The sequence below is a fragment of the Egretta garzetta genome, unplaced genomic scaffold, assembly GCF_000687185.1.
Source record: "Egretta garzetta isolate BGI_Z169 unplaced genomic scaffold, ASM68718v1 scaffold325, whole genome shotgun sequence".
NCBI classification, from domain to species: Eukaryota; Metazoa; Chordata; class Aves; order Pelecaniformes; family Ardeidae; genus Egretta; species Egretta garzetta.
The window spans coordinates 988,261-1,009,010 of record NW_009259833.1 but is presented as its reverse complement, the minus strand read 5'-3'; the positions used below and the strand labels follow the sequence as shown (position 1 = coordinate 1,009,010).

Below are 20,750 nucleotides of genomic sequence, written 5' to 3'. Positions count from 1 at the left end.
ATATCCCATGTTTTAATTTGTCTGTGCCACCAGCTTGTCCTTCCTCAGTTGGGAATTTAAACTACCTGCTTTTGGCAGAGGAGCACACCTGCTGGTCTGGCGTGAATCTGGGCCCAGATAGCTGTTGGTTTACAAGCATTGTAGGGAGTGAGGAGAATTAACCAGCTCATTGTACAGTTGAAGCATGAGAAAATGTTGAGTAATTTTGCCCCAGGTCCAAATAAATAGACAAACAAGACACAGACCTTGAGAGTAAGTGGGCTTCATCTTCCTGTTCTGCTCTATAGTGTCTGGAGCCTTTGCACTGATTGTGTTTTATTGCTCATAATAAATCTTTGTTCTGGAGATGGCGTTGGCTTCACCTTTCTTCCTGGGGGGAATTCATGTTCCCTTTTACCCTGTATTTAGGTATTTGAGGTATTCAACCAGAAAAACACTACACAGGGCACATCAGCTGGCAGTTCCTAAACTGCTGTGTCTTGAGGCAGAGGAAACTCCTGTCTTAAAACAGGATTTTTCGCTCCTGGCACTTGCTCCTTTTCTTGAACAAACTGCAGTGTAATGAGGCCACTCTGTTTGATTTGGATTCCTGTGAGGAGTTTGGGGTTTTGTGGTAAGGGAATATCTGATGGAGAAGCATGCTTGCATTGTTTAATCGGCATTGCATAAATACCTATCAGCCAAAAACATATTCGTCTCGTTAGCAGTAATGAAATAACAACATAAGGAAGTCCACAGGCTGGCTCCCTGTTCAAGGTAGTACAGGGGGAATATGCCAGTGCTGAGACTGGAGGAAGTAAATATCTGTAGTAAGAAAATAGTGATGTCCTTTCAGGTTTTGGAGTGTCTGATGGGTAGCAGCAGGGGGGTATCTTCTTATTCTCAGCAAGGCTTTTGATACTGTCTCCCATAACATCTTCACAGTGAAGCTCAGGAAAGGCTGAGGGAGCTGGGCTTGTTCAGCCTGAAGAAGAGAAGACTGAGAGGGGACCTCACCAATGCATACAGATATCTTAAGGGTGGGTGTCATGAGGATGGACCCAGACTCTTCCCAGTGGTGCTCAGCGACAGGACAAAGGGCAATGGGCACAAACTGAAGCAGAAGAGGTTCCAGTTGAATGTGAGGAAAAACTTGTTGACTGTGAGGGTGCCCAAGCCCTGGCCCAGGCTGCCCAGGGGGGCTGTGGAGTCTCCTTCTCTGGAGATCTTCAACCCCCGCCTGGACGCTGTCCTGTGCCCCCTGCTCTGGGTGAGCCTGCTTGGGCAGGGGGGTGGGACTGGGTGAGCTCCCGAGGGCCCTGCCAGCCCCGGCCATGCTGGGATTCAGGTTAGTCCTTGAATGGAACATGGGCCTTTGACTATTTCACAAAACAAAATCAGAGCTGTCATGGATTAGCAAATTGAATTCCGGTGTCTGGAAGCACATCGTAAGGCCTCTTTTGATACCTGCTTTGTAAAATGCACGTGTAGAGGTAGATAATCACAACACCTCTTTGCTGTAGAAAGCACAAATCACACCCATCAGGCAATAGAAATATTTTGGTGGTGTGGCAGTTTAGGTGACCGAGATGTTTACTGCCATTTTGAGGGAAAGCAAGGTAAGGCAGTCACGGCTGGCCAGATCAGCAGTATCTGAGAAACAAGACTGGTTTAGATCTGAGTCATTTGGATACTCATATTGGTGTAGGAATGAGATTACTTTGCAATTGAATGTCTTTGTGCAAATCTGCCAGTATCATGTAATTGGTTTGCATTGAGGTATGTAAACTCCACTTTAGCATCTGTACTCGAAAATAATTAAACTAACTTTTTGATGGATTCTGCATTTATATGCAATATGTATTTTAAAAAACCCTTTACTTACCAGTAAGTATGCTTTGGAAAATGAACAATGTTATGTTTCCTTCTTCCCCCATCTGTCTGACAGCGATGAAAAAAACAAAGCACAACAAGCTCTCTTGTTTCATTTGCCTTTATTTCTGCAGGCTATGAAATCACCAGAATTAAAAGAACGATTGGAGGAATCGGAAAAGTTGATTCAGGAAATGACTGTGACCTGGGAAGAAAAATTAAGAAAAACTGAGGAGATAGCACAGGTTTGCTGCTTTCTTTCCCCACTCCCGAGCCTTTTTTATAAAAAATAGGTTTGTTTCCTTTGTCTGTCAGTTCATAGAGATCGTCTGAATCTCTCCCCACATTTATGGGTAAGTAGGTCAAGCTTACTGCCCTTTTGAAAAGCTTCATTTAATTCCGGTGATAGCTGGGTGCTTCCCAGATTACTATTCCAATGACAATAATAAATTGTCACTGTATGCAAATGGAGAAGTTATTTAAAAAAATAATAATCCATGGATGAAAGGATTACAGGGATTTTATATTCTTCAGACAGTAAAATTGTTGTCTATGATGAGAGATGGAGTGTTGAGAGCATTAAATACAAGGTTATGTACTAAGTGCCTCAATACACAAGGCAGAGGGCATTCAGAATATTAAAAAATGGAACTGTTCAGTATCCCTATGTGGTTTAATAACTTTTACACTGATTCTGAGGGCCTCAGACTGTAATTGAAGATGATGGTTACATTGAAAAATTGTAAAGGTCACCATGATTATTGCATGACAATTTCAAGTCTTACCGCACAAATGCTGATCTATATATTTGCAGTAGGGAGCTTTTGAGGGGCAGGGGGAACGACAGAAAGGTGATGAATAGCACGTAATAAATAAGGAGAAAACGGAGCCTCCAATACAAAGCCCTCTTGTAGATGACACAATCAGAATAGACTGTGTTGACTTTAGTTTTAAAGATCCATTGTAAGAAGCGCTGCCTGTGACTACGAGGGCTTCCTGGCTTTCAATGCAGATTTGTACCATGGATTTTCCTCCCTGTGTATAAGGGTGAAAAATAATAATAATAACAATAATAAAAAATTTCTGCTTGCATCCTACACAGTAGTTTCTAGGCGTAGAAACCCTGAGTGTGTGAGGAGGTTGAAAAACTGGAGTAATGGGCTCAACACTACAGACTGAATCTGCCTTGGTGTTTGTGTTTAGCTGCTTGCTTTAGCTCTCTTTATCTCTAAAATCTCAGCATGTTACGCTGTTTCAGAGCTGGGAGTGTCATGAGCCTTGCAGCTGTAGAAAAAGTGATTTTTAATTTATTTTTTTTTTCCCAAGGAGGGGTGAGGACTAGTGTTTGTGCAGTACAGGGCTGTTTCAGGACCCCTTGGAAGCCAATGGAAAGAACCTTCTGCCACCTTCCATAGGCTTACAGAGGCCCAAGGTTAAAGGCACATTCATATCGTGGCTTGTCAAGTGATTTTATTTTTGGCCAGCATCCACCAACATCTGTCTGTCAAATTGTAGCAGGGTAGGCAGGTAGGATGGAGAGATAATTGTAAATCTTTGAGGAAAGGATGGTTCCTCATAAAAAATGAGGGCCATAGAAGAGGCAGTTTGTAGAGATGAAGAGGCAATAAGGGTTCAAAGCCTTAAAGACTACGTGAATAGGCAATTTTTCACATTTTCAGTGAATATTTGACATACTTTTAATGTATTTTGAATGTTTAAGTTAATTAACATTAGGTCTTGAGCAAAAGTTAATAGAAACTGGCTCATTTTCATTAAGTTAACCCTATGAGATTTGACTGTGGGCCAAGTCCTCCTTTGGGCAACACATTCTTTATCTCCATAGCTAATAAATTATGTGAACTTCAGAGCCTGGCACTGACGGTTGGAAGAGGGATCTTTGACATCACACTGCAGTTTTTCCTCTGTTATTTGGGTTTTTTTCCTCCCTCTTGCACTGTCACACACACACACAAACACAACTTTTCCTTATGAGGACACTTGTGTTGGTTTTCTAAGTGTGTGGGGAGACAGCGTAGAGGAAATCAAGGGGAGTTGTGCTTGCTATTCTTTGCTGTTTTAATCTTGATTAGACCTGGTACCACTCCAATACTGAACAGAGAATTATACTGAATAGTATGACATACTAAGTTTTTAAATACAAAGCAGAGTGGTAGGTAAAACTCAGAACCTTAATAAACATTCCAGCATTATTCCTATATAGTGTCTGCTAAATATTTTTTTTTTTTTTTTTGAAGTCTCAGGATCACGGGGAAGGTCCTGCAGGTCTCTTGTATTTTTTTATTTACTTGTTTAATCCTCCTCTGTTTCTGCTTCCCCTTAGTAATTCTGTGAGAGATCCTCCCATGTTTATTTTTTAAATTTTGTTTGCTGTTTGGATGGTGAGTCTCATTTCAGTTTCTGTATGATCCTGGGAACAATTCTCAACATTTTTTTTTTTTTTTTTTTTTTGTAGAAGAATCCTTTTCTGTTCTTAAGTCAGAAATGTTTAATGTTCCTCTTTCACTGCTCTGGTCTTCACCCAAACACTTCCCTTTGAAAGATGTACATTTTTGCACAGTAATGCTTTGTTGTTGAATTCTATGAAGTCTATTGACAAGAAGAAAACACCATCCAAAATGCTACTATTCTTGTTTTTTTTTTGAAGTGTTATTTGCATTACTTAAATAGCAGGTTGCCAGTTTTTTGTCATTTTGATTGCTCTGGAATAAAAGATAGACACGGAGCTTGACTTGGCAGGGATTTAACTTAACTTGTTGCATTTTAGCTCAAAAGAGGGAAAATAAAGGGCTCTAGAGATGTCTTTGTGGTAGCGTTTTGCTGTTCCAGTGAGGTCATGGAGAAGCTCCTACAGTACTGCAGTGTGCTGCTCTCAGCTGTTTTCATTTTTCCCTAGGAAGATGCAACTCTATGAGACCATAGCACGTAGCCCTCTGAGACCAGAGGTGGCAGGACAAGAGAAATTAAAGATACCCTGATCAAAGCTTGACGTAACTAAGGCTTTTGTGTCTGATGTATTGCAGAAGGAAGTTACCTTTTTTCAGAAGTAGCGGCCCATCATTTTGTCTTGTGGCTTTGGCAGACAGGCATGCATTTCCGAAGGGCTGCACATCAATCAGCTTAATTTTTTGATGGCTACTCTCTTGCAGGAGCGTCAGAAACAGTTGGAAAGTCTTGGCATATCTCTTCAGTCTTCTGGAATAAAAGTTGGGGATAATAAGTGCTTCCTGGTTAATTTGAATGCAGATCCAGCTCTCAATGAACTTCTGGTATACTATTTAAAGGTAAAGATAAATATTGATCTACATATGAAAGTATTTTTTTTTTTAATAGAAGTGGGTTTCTAATGCCGTTGGCAGAGGTGTACTTAGAATGTTACAAAAACTTCATCTCTAAAGCATTCTCTGATACTGCCTCATTAAAAATAATATGAGCACAACCTTTTTATTTCAAATTTAATTCTTTGTATCATAAGAAGGTTTGGGGTTTTTATGTTTCTTGTTTTGATTTTTAAAAGAAATTTAGAGATGTTCTCTTTTATAAAGTGTCTTCTGTTGTTTTTTTTTAATGCCAGCTTTCACAAGGTTTTACCCTTGTGAAAAGTTTAAAACGCTTTTCTAGTGTTTTTTCTGGGCATATCAGTAATCAGCTTGCTTCTACATGTGTAGTACTGACTTCAGTTTATAAAATGCATTTTTTATTCCTCTTCATGCAACTTGCCAGGAGTGAAAATCAAGTTCTGTTTGTGCCTTAGCACCTCTGCTGATGAGCAGTCCCCCGTTACTGATGTTAAACATAGAACGCGTAATGTGACTTTTGGACTCTGCACTGCAACATTTGAGCAGTTTATTCTAGTTTAACAAACTGTAGACGTGATCTGGAGTCAGGAGGAGAAATGAGATAACAACCGGTTTTAAGTCACATTTTACAACACAAGTTCTAAAAATTTAGCAGTGTAAGAATGTTGGCAGTTTGAGCTTCACGTTAGATCATTCTCTTTGAAGTGGTCTGTAGTAACTCTCAAAACAGCCACAGAATTAGCAGTTGGGTGAAAGAGGGTTTTGGTTTAGTCGGTCTTAGGACTTTTACATCGGTCATAGTTGCTCTGTGATCTCTCAGTGAAAGCAAGGGAAGGAACTTTCTCAATGTTGTATCTGCTATAAAACATTAAAAAGGACAAAAGAGCTGAGCTGAGGTTTGGGGAGAAGAATTGAATCCTTTCCAGGCGCCTTGCACGTAGGTGTCCAGAGTGTGACTCAAGCTGCTAAATCAGCCTCGACACTGACAGCTATTGAAGCAGTGCTGACTTCTGTGGTGTTCATTGTGAACATGACAGAGTACGCTGAAGACAAAGCCTGCTCAGAAAACAGCCCGTCGGTGCCAGCAGAAAAGTCTCAGGTGGTACTGTTCTACTTGCCTTTTCTAGAGAAAACCCCTTTGCGAGGGGTAGGTTTTGTGTGTTTCAGTAGTTTTTGGGGTTTTTTTATAGCACAAATTGGTTTTGTTGGTTGAGAATTTTGGTGTAGAAATCCCAGTGCTTTGAAATTCTTTTGATAAAATTACTTACACCTGTTTTGCCTAAAATTCTGAGGTTAAACCCTCTTGCTTCTCAGAGTAAATATCTTGCCCGCATTCTCTTTAACACTGAGCTGCATATATACTAGTTCTTATAAGCACCAAAGAACAACTTGATCTGCCTGATCTAAACTACTGTACCTGTTCCTCAAAAATGCTCAGAGATGCCTAAAAAAGAAAAGGATGAACAGGGTCATGTGTGGAGTGATCCTTCCCCTGCCAAATCCCTTATGCCTCGAGTACTTGAGGAATTTCCTAAGCTGTTGGACGATCTAGATGGTACCTGCGTAATAGCTGTGGGTCTAACCGCTGTGAACTTGTCTTAATTCCTCTTTGAACTCCTTCACAATTTTGGCTTCTACAACATCCCGAGGCACTGAATTCTAACACTAAGTTATAGAAACCTCTTCATCTTCGGATTTAACTGTTGCCTGTAAATTCTCCTGAGTGCTCCCTACTTGTTACTGTAAGACAAAGCGAGGATTTGCTTGCAATGTTCTATTCTCCTTTTTCCCTCTAAGGGAAGCATTGAATAGCTTTCAAATTTTGGAACTAGATGACAAGATATATCCAGAAGGAGCGTGGATGAGATAGAATAGTGAACTTCTGCAATCCGATGCTAACATCTTAATTAATTTTTCCCAGGAGCACACCTTAATAGGCTCAGACAACTCTCAAGACATCCAGCTGTGTGGAATGGGAATTCTTCCTGAGCACTGCATTATAGACATCACCCCAGAAGGACAGGTTATGTTAACGCCTCAAAAAAATACTAGGTAAAGGAGTAAGATACAGCTCCAGTTGTGTAATAATTGTAGTTTTACCTGGTATTTTATGATTAGTGGTGCAAAAAGATAATTAAAAAATGAACTTTTCCATGTAGTCTGAAGTAAGAAAATTCTGCTTCTTGTATCCTGCTTTTACATTTTGTCTTAACGGTCACCTACTCCTCTGTCAACTCCTATCTTTTGCTGTAAAGCGATTTCTCTTCAGTGGTGGTGTTTGTAGGTTAAGTTTTCAAAGAGAGGAGGAGTAAGTTGCATATGCTTTCAGCAAGTAGATACGCGCTGATTTGCAGCTGTGTAGATGTAACTATCAAAATTTGAATTAATTTTCTAGGAAATCCGTTGATATGCAAAGAGCTGCTGAAGCGTTTGTTGCTTTATTTGATTAAGTAGCAGTACTTGAAAAGCAGATGGTATATTCAAATTGATCGCAAAAGACATGCATCGTCAGCATCTCTGATAATTTATTGTTAGATACACAAAATTCAAGAATTTCGCATTTACCCTGATTCGTAGTTGATCTTGCTTTGAGCAGGAGATTGGACTGAATGACATCCTGAGGTTCCCTTCAAATTTGAGTTATCCTGTGGTCCTATTTTCAGACTTATATCTGACTCTGAAATAAAAGTAGTTTCTGATTATTCTAATTAGTTGATTGTCTTGAAGCTATTTATATAGCAAAGTTCTCTGATGTCTTGTTCAAATGTTTCTATTTTGTGTCTGTATTTCAGAGTAGTGTGAAAAGTGTTTATTTCCAGTGACATCATCTTTTTTCAGGCCCCTCATTTTTAAGCTCTAATTGTACTCCCCAGACATAGCTGTCATAATATCTATCCAGAAGTACAGAACTTGATAAGCTTAAGCAATCAAAAGAAGCTGAGTTTGAGGAGTTTATGACACAGCACAGAGTAGGTGAATGAAGTTTCTGGGGATGTTTTACCTGTTTGCAATCCATAAACCTGTTCTCCTACCTTAACCAGTTACAGTAAAGTAAGTGCTACTGGGGGGTTGGGGGAGGGGGAGGGGAAAGCCTTATATAGATGCATTTGCTTTAGATTTTTGCCTCTTCACAGGACATTCGTAAATGGTTCTGCTGTCATGTATCCTATCCAGCTACACCATGGAGACAGAATACTGTGGGGAAACAACCACTTCTTCAGGTACAAAAGATAATAAAGAAATTCTGAGTTTGCACCACCTTTGTTTTATCTTAAGGTATAAGGAGAGATGACAGTGGAGCGTTCAGGCTGCAGGAGGAGGTGATTTCTTTTTCGTTGGGATTATAAAGGCAATGCTGATGTTTGGCTGTTCTTGAATGCTCAATGTCATAGCAACTGTGCGCAGTTTGAGTTTCAGGGCAATAGGTTGGCTTAAATTCTTGTATTTTCAAGGGACTGTAACCTTGCTGATGAAGGCCTTGCTGTATTTACCAGTTTCAGGAAGAAAACTAACTCTGTCCCAACCAAATCCAGGACACATCTCACTGAAGAGATTTAATTTTTGAGGTGGTAACTTTAACGTGGTTCAGTACCACATTAAGTTCCGCTTTTACATAGTGAAAATTTTACACCTAAGCTTTGACTTAGATAGGTTGCCTTTTGGATTTTGCAGCTCAGGTGTTAAATTTTTGACCTATGTTACACAGTGATCTGGATCTTACAAGGGCACTGTGTTCTCTGTTCCCTGGAATTCCAGCTCCAGCCATACCTGAGACCTTCCTGTATCAGACAGGATCACTGGCAGAAGTTTTCTGTGAAAAGCTGTATTCTTGAAACCCTCTGTGTCTGGTCTGAAATACCTTAAAGATCAGTGGATTTAAATGATAATCTAAAACTTAATTGTTTTCTTTTATGCTTGAAAGAAGAATCTGCATAAAAAGTGGAATATAATTTCGTGATTGCCTCTAAATTATTTGGATATGGGACGACTGAAAAAATTCATGGTTATCTAACTATATGGTTCGTAATATGAGGCACTATGATTAGAGCATAGAATCAACTAGTTAGTTTGCCTTGAACTCCCCTCCTTACCCTGAGAATACACTCTCAGGACATCAACAAATTTTGAAAGGGAAAAATCTACCAATTTGGATAATCTACTTAATTCTAATCATCTTTGAAAGCAACCCTATGTTTCAAAGTTCAGCAACTAATAGTTCTTCAAAAATTTTCCTCTTATTTAAAGGCTGAATTTGCCAAAGAAGAGAAAGAAGGCAGATCATGAGGATGAAGAGCGAGACAACTCTATGAAGTGCAGTAATAGTGTTGAGCAGCTGGACATAGATGGAGACAATTCCAGTGAAGTGTCTAGTGAGATTAACTTCAGCTATGAATATGCCCAGATGGAAGTCACTATGAAGGCACTTGGTAGTAATGGTAAGAAGCCACAGGAATTATTGGAAATGGGTACAGAATATGAGGTTGCATCTTCAGGGACTCTTAAACACAGACTTTTTCCCGTTTAATTTCGTGCTGAAGAATTTTTCTTGTGAATGACTCATTGTAGCCATTTTAGCACTTGAGGGGGAAAAAAAACCACCACAGAATGTTTTGTTTGGCAGTTCTTGTGAAGGAAAAAGCCAAAACTGGGATATTGGTGGAACTGCAGCCTCAAATCAAAGTGGTTTCACTTTGTTGTTTATATTTCTTGTGTTGTGTCTCACTCGGGCATTAACTGTAGTGATTTCTATTTCTGAGACCATGTTCCTTAGATTTTGTGGTCTTACATAGCTGTCCCAGAATGGCATTACTTTGGGAAACAGGAAGAAGGGGTTTTTCAGCTTGATCTTTCCCTTTTCTCCATTTTCCTAAATCATCCATCAAAACCCTTCTGTAGACGTTTATTTTGATAAACAGTTCAGCAGCATTTTTTTAATGTGCATTACAGCAAAAATACAATCTCCTCCTCCTTCTATATGCTAGCTATGTTTACTCTCTAGGAAGTTCTTCACCATGGATTTCAGTGGCTACTGTAGTCCCTAACGTGGATAACTGAAGATATAGAATGGGGAAGGGAAATACCAAATCATGGTAATTTGTGCCTTGCCCAAGGTTATACAGCATATCTGTAGCAGAATGTGGGAAAGATCTTATATTTCCAAGTCCGCTGTCTCTGCCCCATATTCATTACGTGATTCTTTCCGTGTAATTTTACGGTTACCAGGTATTTGACCCCCCACAAGTACTAGCTGCTTTGTTTTCCACATCTGCTTAGATCCAATGCAGTCAATCTTGCAAAGTCTGGAGCAGCAACACGAAGAGGAGAAGAGATCTGCGCTGGAACGACAGAGGCTGATGTATGAGCATGAGCTGGAGCAATTGCGAAGGCGATTGTCACCGGAGAAGCAGCATTTCCGCAGCATGGACAGGTTCTCCTTTCATTCTCCCAGCGCTCAGCAGCGCTTACGGCAGTGGGCAGAGGAGAGGTGGGTAATCGGATCTGACCATCAGGAGTGCTCATTTAAAGGTCTTCAGTGCTTGTGAATTTTGCGAGATTTTAATTGCATTGCACACTCTGCCAAATTTCTGAGAGGACTCCTGCGGGGGGTTGAGGAGGACAGAGCAAACATATTAGTCTAAGAACAATCAGATCTATATTGCTAGAAGAGATGAGAAAGAATGAGTGCCTGCTTTGTTGCTAAGGAGAAACTCTAAACGGATTGGCCACAAATTTGACTAAAGATGAGGCAATTGGAAGAACCTTTGGGACTCCTATATGAGTTTGTTCTTCTGTGGATCATGACTCAGCTGCTGGAAGGTTGTTTTTCCTCTTGATTCACATCCATCTGTCTGACCTGGGCAGGTCCTGGCAACCAGAAGAGTGCATAAGGGAGTAAAGAATTTTGAACCAGAGCATTGCAAAAACTGTTTAATAACCACAGGGGGGCCACTGTCCTCTTTGCCACTTCCTAGGCAATTGCACTGTTATTTACTTCAGCCTCTAAATGATCATTTCCAATATTGCTGTCAAAAAGAGCAGCTGCAGGAGGAAGATGAAACATAGCCTAAAACAATGAGTATGGTAAAGACATTGTAATGAGAAAATAGAAATCTAATTTATGGCTTGAGAAGCAACTTTTGAGACAGTCTAAGTCTAAGGTGTTAGCTGTGTGTCTGGAATATTTTGTGGTACCAGATTCCTGTGCTGCACAGTTGGCATGCTCTCTCACACTTGCCAGGAAGGCCAGTGAGCAAGTGGGTAGTGGTGTCTGAATAAATCTTTCTCTGTAAGATGGAACATCCACATCTGTGGTGAGGAAACTGGAATAAACCACGTAAGAGCTGACTGTTCAGCAGATGCATGGAGAAGTCTCCAAAGCCAGCAATATGCTAATGTTCATACTGCTAAATTAATACAGATAATCTTTCTCCCCACCCCCCAGAAGGAATGCAGTTTAATTTGCCTGATTTTTGTGTTTAAAAAGCTGAATGTTAAGACTCCTTCCTGGCAAAAGATCATTTGTTTTCAGTTTCAGTACTTCAATGCCATGATTTTTCCTGTCTCCCCCTCCAAATCCCCTTCTTTTAGAGAAGAAATGTTGACCCACAGCCTGAGAAAGCTGCGAGAGCAGATTGTTAAAGCCAATTTGTATGTGAGAGAAGCCAATTTTATCGGAGAGGAATTGGACAAGAGGACAGAGTATAAAGTTACCCTCCAGATCCCAGCTTCAAGCCTTAATGCTAACAGTAAGGTAAGGTAGCCCTAATGGAATGAAGTCATTGTTCTGTCAGTTTGCCCCTCAGCGTTCGTATTTGTCGTACTCTGACTTTAATGGTCTGGATAGTTTGCCAGTCTATTCATGTGCATTAAATATGGCTCTCTTAGTGCACGCTACGTTCTTATCTTATAGAATCATAGAATGTTTTGGGTTGGAAGGGTCCTTTAGAGGTCATCTAGTCCAACCCTCCTACAGACACAGGGACACCATTAGCTAGATCAGGTTGCTCAGAGCCCCATCCAACCTGGTCTTCCATGGTAACAAAATAATGTGCTGGCTTACTGATAAATATTATGGTGCAAGACCTTTCCACTGTTGTTGAAGTTCACTCTTGCTTCTGTTGCAGAGTGATAAAAATCTGTGCAGGTTGGGTAACCTCTATTTCATGTATTTACTGTCACCTTGTGGACATTTGACTTTACGTCATCCTAGTGAGCTGAGAAAAAGCTGTCATCCCCATTGTACAGGGAGGAACTGGAGCAGAGAGGATTTGGATGATTTGTTCCAGGCATCTTAAAAATTTTGGAAGGAGGGAACTGAACCCAGAATTCCATGTCTCAGGCTGGCTACCTAAGCTGGCTTATTATTTCTGTTCTTGAGGTCAGATCAATGTTTTGGTGATATTCAGGCTGTCATTAGTACAGTAGATGTATTTTATTCCAGGATTAGAATTTTTATTGATTGCTTTCAAAGTTTCTCTCAGTTGCTTGTTTTTCTTGCAGTCTTCTGGCACATGTAGAAACAGGATGGTAAAGAGGGTTAAGTGTCTGCAGTAGTTGAAGGTTGCAGACAGTAGTAACCTCAGCTGGAACCCCAGGCCTGCTGTAACTTGAGGATATTTGTGAAGTGCACTAAATGTTCCTATTTGTAACACTTATGTAAGGTGAAAATCCATGGAAAATAGTGCCTGTAGCTGTGATTAGACTTCACAAGTTAAACTGAACACAAATGTACTGTGACAGCCGAACTTGGAGTCTGTCATGCTTGAATTTGGTTGCTCAAGCTAGAATAAAAAAAGAACAAAATCTAAACTTCTCCCAAGGATGGTCCTCGGTTTTCTGTTGTTTTTAAACTGTTTATTTTCATTGTTGTGACACAAATTCCTTACTGATATTGCTTTAATTGTTTCGCAGAGAGGTGCCATTCTCAGTGAGCCTGCTATTCAGGTGAGAAGGAAAGGGAAAGGCAAACAGATTTGGTCACTGGAAAAGCTGGAGAATCGGCTGGTAGATATGAGGGATCTTTACCAGGAGTGGAAAGACTGTGAGGAAGACAACCCAGTAAGTAAAAATTGCTCCAGTATTGTGCTGATAGAATTACATCCCTGTTAAATTTTTTTGTTTAAGTAGATGTGAGAAAATCTTCAGAGCAGGGCAAGGGCATATGCAAAGAGAGAAGTTTTCCTGAGCCTTTGCTTTTCCTAGTACTGAAGCAGATCTTCAGTACTTTGTTAACCCTTATCGTGTCACTTCGATGCTTGTTTGCATGCATAGTTTGGTGATTAAACCAAGCACACAATACGAAGCAGTAAGTTAACAGGAGTTGATGTTCGGGCTGACTCCTCTCTGACAACATTAAAGAGAACTTGCTGAGGACAGGCCTTACGCTTTGTCTAAAGTAAAATTCAAGCTTCCATTCCTGTGATCTAATTAGCCTCTTGCTTGAGTCCATTTTCCTTTCATTAGGCTGGTTGCGCAAGACTTTGAAAGCTATTTCATGGAAAGTTTGTTTTTCTTACATTATTCTGAATTTGATTGAAGGTGATGAGAGGTTACTTCAGGCGAGCTGACCCATTCTACGATGAGCAGCAAAACCACAGCCTTATTGGAGTAGCCAATGTTTTTCTTGAGTGCCTGTTCTATGATGTAAAGCTACAATACGCTGTTCCAATCATCAATCAGAAGGGAGAGGTTTGTCATCCTTCTATAATCTGTCCTTACTCAACTGTTTAATTATATCCCATGGATCTTATTACCAGTATGTAGTAGATATTTTCCAGTTTCATGTGCACAAGCTCTTTGCTAACAGTTTGGAATTATGCAAATCCCGTAATACCTTACTAGAGTTGTTTAGACAGCTCTGAATCCCAGCGTAGTGATTGTGAAAGGAGAAAGCCTTGTGAGCACCTTTCTGAGCGAAGCAGCCCAAATAAATACTTAGCAGAACGCATGTGAGCTATAGCTCCACTAGCTTTCACTGACTACCATCAAGAATAGGCTCTTAAATATATACTGTAAGAACAACTTCAAAGGAGCTAGAGCATACCAGGCAACATTCTCTGTGCTCTGCATCACGTATGCACTTTGCAGACTCTCTGGAGACTGGTGTGAAGGTGAGTGGGATTGCAGTATGCTGTTCCCAAAGTCACTTGAGTGGCTGATTTCTTTATGGTTTTACAACAGACACTCTTTGATTCTTGCTCCAAAGAATTTTTCACCTGGTATAACAAATGCATAGTGCAAAACAATAAACAGAAATGAAATGTTGTCTGCTTACAGACTGGAAACAGCAGCAGTTGTAGTTACCTGAAAAGGGATGAACCTGTCACTGTTGTCTGGTACACAAGTAATTCTTAATCCTTTCTTATCAGGTATCAGGTCGTCTCCATGTTGAAATTGTTCGAGTAAGTGGAGAGATAGACGACAGGTTGGTTGGAGGTGAGGATAGTCCAGACTATTCAAATGAAAATGACCCTCAGGAGAGAAAACTTGTCTGCAGGGTGAGTTCCAGATCCAGCCCAACCTCTGAGCAACCTTCACTCTTTCTATCTTAAGTCTTAAAATAAAGAAGTCCCTGGTGCATTGGCTTCTGGATGTTAGATGTGTCTTTGTAACTTTGTGCACCATGTTCGCTTCCAGTATTCAGCTACGCAGGCCGAGTCCTGTCTTTAAACTCACTGATTGACTATATGAAACTGTGTTGATGTTTCAGGATTTTAAAAAAAAAAAAAAAGAGGCGCAAATCATTTAGCTGTACCTAATTGTTCAGTTGTATGTACAGAGTTTAAAACTTTTGCTATAGTTGTTTTCATGGCCTTGTATAATATTCTGGTGCCCAGCGTTTGTCTTGAGACGTTGCTGTGTGGTCTTTTGTCATGATATTTTGTTTCTTGAGTGGCTGAAATAATACAAGAGAACTAGATGGTGGTTTTATTCCTTTCAATCTCCATGTTTTTTTTTTTTTTAAAGTCTGCAAGGTATTAATTAAACTATTTTTAGGCAGTTTATTGTAGTCTTGGAAGATCTGTGCACTAGCATTGGAGCTACAATATCTAATTCAAAAGGAGTCATAGAATCTGTTAAACTGCCGTTGTTCTATGAATCATTCTTTCAGTATTTCTCTCCCTAAATATTCAATACTTAGTGAAACGTATGCAGGTGTGTTCATTGTTGTTAACAACAAAAAGAAAGTTAGCAGGAAGGATTTACTAGCAGTTCTGCGCTGCAGTAAAATGCAAGATAGGCCAAGCCTCAGATAAGAAGAGAGGGAGGCAAAAAGGAGTAGAGGGAGTGGAACCCCAGCTGGGTTCTGGACAGTATGAACAATCTGCAGACAGCTGTACTCTTTTTCCCTTTTTATCCTGTCCCACAGAGCTCCATGTGCTTGCAAGCAGTGTGGGGCATTGTTATGGGAAACATTCTCCGAGGATCTTGAGTGATGCCTTACTGTAGGAGTCTAATTCATCAGAACTTAATCTGACAAATGGCAAATAGAAGTTTATTAAATAATATGGTTAATATGATGGCTCTGCTTAAATCAGAAGGTGCATTCAAAACATTTTGTTTCTCTTTGGCCTTGATTTTGAAAAAGAGGGGACAGGCTACTTTCATATTCTTGGGGTTATTTTTGTATTGTTTCTAGCATTAAAGAGTAAGGACAATTAGTATCTTCAGACAAGGATTTTGCAGAATAAAGGAGCCAGGTTTTGTATAAATATGACATTTTTAGTGTATTTCTCTTCAGTTATAAAGTCTTTGCTGCATCTCACCATTACAAATTACCAAATGTTTTGGTGTGTTTGTAAAATTTTTACCTTTAGCTTTCACTCCCAAGAAATGAGCCTGGTGACATCTAGTGGCAACATTCAGCTGATGCATGCAAAATACTGTCTAATGTATGTCGATCCAGAAATTTGTGTTTTGTAAAGTTTTCTGGTTTGCTCCTTTCTTTTTCTGTTATCCTTTGCAGCAGAACAGAATAACATAATTCTAACTGATGACATTTTTAATTCTATGCCTAATGAATAAATGCTTTTTCTTCGCTTCTCTTTTTCTAGATTAAAATACTTCAGGCTACAGGTTTGCCACAGCACCTCTCCAACTTTGTGTTCTGCAAATATACGTTCTGGGATCAACTGGAGCCAGTTATTGTTGCACCTGAGGTGGACCCTTCCTTATCTTCCATCGGCAAGGAGCCACGGTGCATGGTTGTCTTCGATCACTGCAATGTAATTTTTTTTCTATTTTATTAATGAGACTCTAGGCAGAAAAAGCCATAAAGCAGGTTTATGCTTGCACAACAGTTGCCTCTTTGCTGTCATTATTGTACTTTGTGAGGCTGATACCCTAATTCCATTTTTAATAAGAACTTGAAACATCTTCAGAGTCCCTGTAAGCTTGATTATACTACACTGTTCGCTTGTACAAAAATTGCAGAAGGTGAAGAAGTGGATTATTAAAGGAAAGAAATCTTTTCAGCAGAGACACTTATGTTGGAGTTTACCCACAGCAGAAATGCTGCTGTGAATGGAAGAGTGATATTCGTCTGAGTACCTTTGATGTCCATATCTGAGCTGATCACTCCATGCTCTGATGTAGTGAAATGTCCCGGTCCTGGGACATGATGCCTGTTATCCTGATGTAGATGTTGAAGTTAGGTCGTGTTTCTTGGAACAGACTGTTTCTTCCTATTGACTTCTGAGCAACCATCTGAGTGGAGGCATCTTTAATAGAGATATCTAAAGTCAGCTTAGATGAATGCCAGCCAATCACCTAAGTTCTCATCTTGTTCTTTCTATCATTTGTCATTACACTGAGCAATTTATTCCACTTATCATCTGTAAGATAGATATAACACCTTCTGATGAGTTTTGATTTTCTAATTCTGAACATTAGAACATATGGTTGGGTTTGGGGTTTTGTTGAACCATTGGATCAGGACTTGGAACAGCATGCAGTCATTTTTCAGCTCTTTATAGCCTTTAATCTTCAGCAAATCGTGTATCTTTGCCTTGCCTCCTGATTTGACAAACCGAGGTGACTGTTCTTCCATCGCTTTGTATTGTATCTTGGGGACCAGGGTGACTTTACTACTTGCTTTATATGAAAGTCAGGACAGTAAATCTCTAAGCCTAAGCTGTTGCATAGTCACAGTCATCAACCTATTTGTTGCTCATATGCAGGAAGTTTCTGTAAATATTTCCGAAGACTTCATGGAACATCTTTATGATGGTGCTTTGGCAATTGAAGTATATGGGCATAAGCAGAGTGGTGACCGCAAAAATCCAGCCCTGTGGGATTTGGGCATAATTCAAGCCAAAACACGCAGCCTCCGTGACAGGTAAATATGGAAATCAGATTCTTGGTTTAGAATTTTAGAAGATTGCTGTCTGAGGTGCCCAATTTTGAAGCAGGTTTGGGATAAATAGTCAAATTTTGAACTGAAGACAACTGAACATGTGTTTGAGACTGTATCTATTAGACTTTTGTAAATAGATTCTGTCTATTGGAAAAACACCATGAGATGTGTCAGTAGGCTTTAAAAAAGTGAAAAAGAAGAAATTGCCATCTCTGCTTCAAATGAAAAGTGGTAAAACTTGACTTTGAAGTCTCTTTTATTTAGGCAAACTCAAGTGCGTAAGTAGTGTTTTATAAAAGAGCAAGCTGATTATTTTCCTTTATATTGTTATGCTCATCTACACCGGAAAGAGTTATCAAGTCTCAAACAGTAAGACAGTTGTTCTGACTGTACGCTGATAGATTTATTCAAGGTCTGACTCCAGTTCATTTTTGGCCATGAAATGTCATCACTGCAGTGCTTCCATTGGAAGAGCTGTATTGCTAATTATTTCAATTGGGGTAAATATGCAACAGTATGGTAATTTAGACTGAAGGGGGTTGCTTTTTTGCTGGCAGCCATCTGTTGTCCCCCAGTAAGCTTAGTAGGATTTTCTTAAATGTAAGTTGTTTTGCCTCTCCCAATTAGAAGGCAGCTCTGCACCTTAATTTATTGGCAGCTATTTCTCTTTTTACTTCCAGCCTAAGCTTGCATTGAACATGTGGAGTGTTAAGCTATATCTAGGGAAGTTTAAAAGAAAAGTCAGGAAAAGATGGCAAAGAGGAGATGGAAGAAGGATGTTCTAAAATAGTTATGTTTGGTAGCTGAGTATTAAGAACCTCCTTCCTTTTTAATTTTGAGGTGCTACGAAAGGGGTCATGTCTTATGTAAGCTCTTAGAAGAACTGGAGAGAAGGCAGTAGTAGCATGATGAAGTTCAGGGAAGCGCCCTGAATCTCGAAAGTTTGTGAGACGATGTCATGTTTCATTCTGCTATCTTCTGTATGAATCTGATTGCACTGACAACGCTGGGCTTCTCTGGCAGTAGCTGAGACCAGAGCTTAAATGTGAGAACCTCACAGAATTGGTTTTCATATCGGAATAAAGAAAAGGCTTATTTCTGATGTTTGACTAAAATAGTTGTCAGTAAAATTTATAAGCGCTGCACAGCTAGTAACCCTGTATAGTCACAACTCGTGCATCTGTTGCAGTATTCCTTTGCTTCTTCAAATCTGCAGTTTGAGCTAATGCTTTGGGTTTTCTTCCTTTTGGAAAAATAAAACAAAAAAAACCCCCAGCATTTTACATGTTTTGCAGGTGGAGTGAAGTAACCCGAAAAGTAGAACTCTGGGTTCAAATTCTAGAGCTGAATGAGAATGGGGAGTACTGCCCAGTTGAGGTGACTCCTGCCAAGGACGTATGCACAGGAGGCATCTTCCAGCTCAGACAGGTAAGCTGGCATGTACAGGATTTCAGCTGTGAAAAAAGCCTGCGGAAAGCTAAGAAGCTTCTGTTTTGTATGGCAAAGGGATGGTATCCAAGGAACTGTGAAACTTCGGCGCAAAATGTGATATTGAAGTCATAAAGTGGAAGAAAATAGAGTCCCTCTGTGTTTTGTGAAACTGCCAGCGTGCATAAACTCAGCTGTAAAGGTGACCAAAGGCTTACCTGTAATCTTTTTGCTATGGTCTATTCCCTGTTCTGTGATAGCAGCTGGTAGAAAGGACATCAGTCTTGACTGAACTTAATTATTTTTAAAGAGGTCCAGAATTCCCCTTTATTTGATCTTTTCAGCCAAGCACTCCTTTGTTCTTTGAATTCTACACACATTAAATTGTTAATGCTTAACTGAGTAGTTAACATTTTTAAGTGATAAGCTATTGCCCAGAGAATACTAGGAATTAAAGTTAAGTACAGGCTGAACCTCTGAACTCCCCAACTCCTTTGGGTTTTTTTGTTTGGTTGGTGGTTTGGTTTGGTTTTTTAATTTATTTTTTGTATTTTTTCCCCTTACGGATTTTACTGAAGAGCAGTCACTTTGCTGCATTGATAGTGTCAGCAGGTAAGAATTTTCAGTCAAGGAGACCAGAGTCAGGAAAGGTTCACTGAAATTCCAGTAGCCCACCAAATTAGACTATTTACTTTCCTCTTTTGTAGGTAGGGAAGTGATCCTATATTCCACCTTCAGAAGTATTAAAAATAAATTCCTGTAAGTGTATGTTTTGAAACCCTCCAGAAAAGTGAACTCAGGAGTTGCTGAATGCTGAACTTTGTTTTCTGTAATTAAATACATAAATCCTGTAACGCAAATCCTTGCAACAGAAGGGGTATCTCTTGAACGCTGGATCATTGAGATTCCAGTACTCACCACTTTGTTCTTCACAAAATACACATATAATGTTGCTTGCAAATGACTGCCAGTAGAGGTCCCTCTGTCATTAAGCTTTCAGCATTTTATATTCTTTTTTTCCCAAGCATTTCAAATTGTTCTTTTGGGCAGGGGCAATCACGACGAATTCAGGTTGAAGTGAGATCTGTACAGGAATCTGGGACCTTGCCACTGATGGAGGAGTCAATATTATCTGTTGGAATTGGCTGTGTTCAAATAAAACATGTCAAGTCACAAAAAGTACCTGAAAGTTATCAGGTAAGAGTCTGAGTATCTCCTGTCGGCTATGGCTATTTCCAAGACATGTAAAAGCATAAAGTGATGTCTTGTGTTCATTGCAGTTGGAGGCAACTGCATTCGTATCAAGCTTTAATTTGGTTGGGGGGGGATATTTTTTGAACCTACTTACTAAACTTAGAAAGCAATGTCAAGAAGAATTGTCAGAATTGCTTTGACAGTGGTGTTGGGGATTATTCAGGATCGTTTAAACCTCTGTCTTTCAGAAAGTGTTGTGGATGATCTTTCTTTTAATCAAAAATCATTTTCCATGGCAAAAATAATATTTGTAAGACTACCTTCTGGTTCTCTTCTGGGTTTGGGGTTTTTTTTTCCTATCCTTAAAAGCAGCACAGCCTTAATACACCATTGAAAAAAAAAAACAAAATGCCAAAGTTTCTAAAATTCATTAGGAGTTTGTCCAGTTGATTTTACTTCAAGTAATAGATACAGCAGCAATTGTAAGTAAGTATTCAAATTAAAATAAATCAGTGGAGCATATATTCAAACAGTGTTGAGTTAAAAATGTTAGAATTATAGGAGCCAGTTGTTGGCCCATAGTACATGTTGGCCAGTTGTTGGAC

The 20,750-nt window shown here is 39.7% G+C and overlaps 1 protein-coding gene across 1 annotated transcript in view; it reads left to right on the top strand.

Annotated features, from left to right (window-relative positions):
* Positions 1-20,750, top strand: part of KIF13B (kinesin family member 13B) — a 119,332-nt gene that overhangs the window by 57,900 nt on the left and 40,682 nt on the right. The window contains exons 11-24 of the mRNA XM_035895412.1: positions 1,986-2,096; positions 5,019-5,153; positions 7,090-7,220; positions 8,303-8,389; positions 9,414-9,604; positions 10,443-10,653; positions 11,757-11,919; positions 13,080-13,226; positions 13,707-13,856; positions 14,537-14,665; positions 16,223-16,393; positions 17,348-17,505; positions 18,819-18,951; positions 20,002-20,148. Coding sequence (XP_035751305.1) covers positions 1,986-2,096; positions 5,019-5,153; positions 7,090-7,220; positions 8,303-8,389; positions 9,414-9,604; positions 10,443-10,653; positions 11,757-11,919; positions 13,080-13,226; positions 13,707-13,856; positions 14,537-14,665; positions 16,223-16,393; positions 17,348-17,505; positions 18,819-18,951; positions 20,002-20,148 — 2,064 coding nt within the window. The remainder of the gene's footprint in view (positions 1-1,985; positions 2,097-5,018; positions 5,154-7,089; positions 7,221-8,302; positions 8,390-9,413; positions 9,605-10,442; positions 10,654-11,756; positions 11,920-13,079; positions 13,227-13,706; positions 13,857-14,536; positions 14,666-16,222; positions 16,394-17,347; positions 17,506-18,818; positions 18,952-20,001; positions 20,149-20,750) is intronic.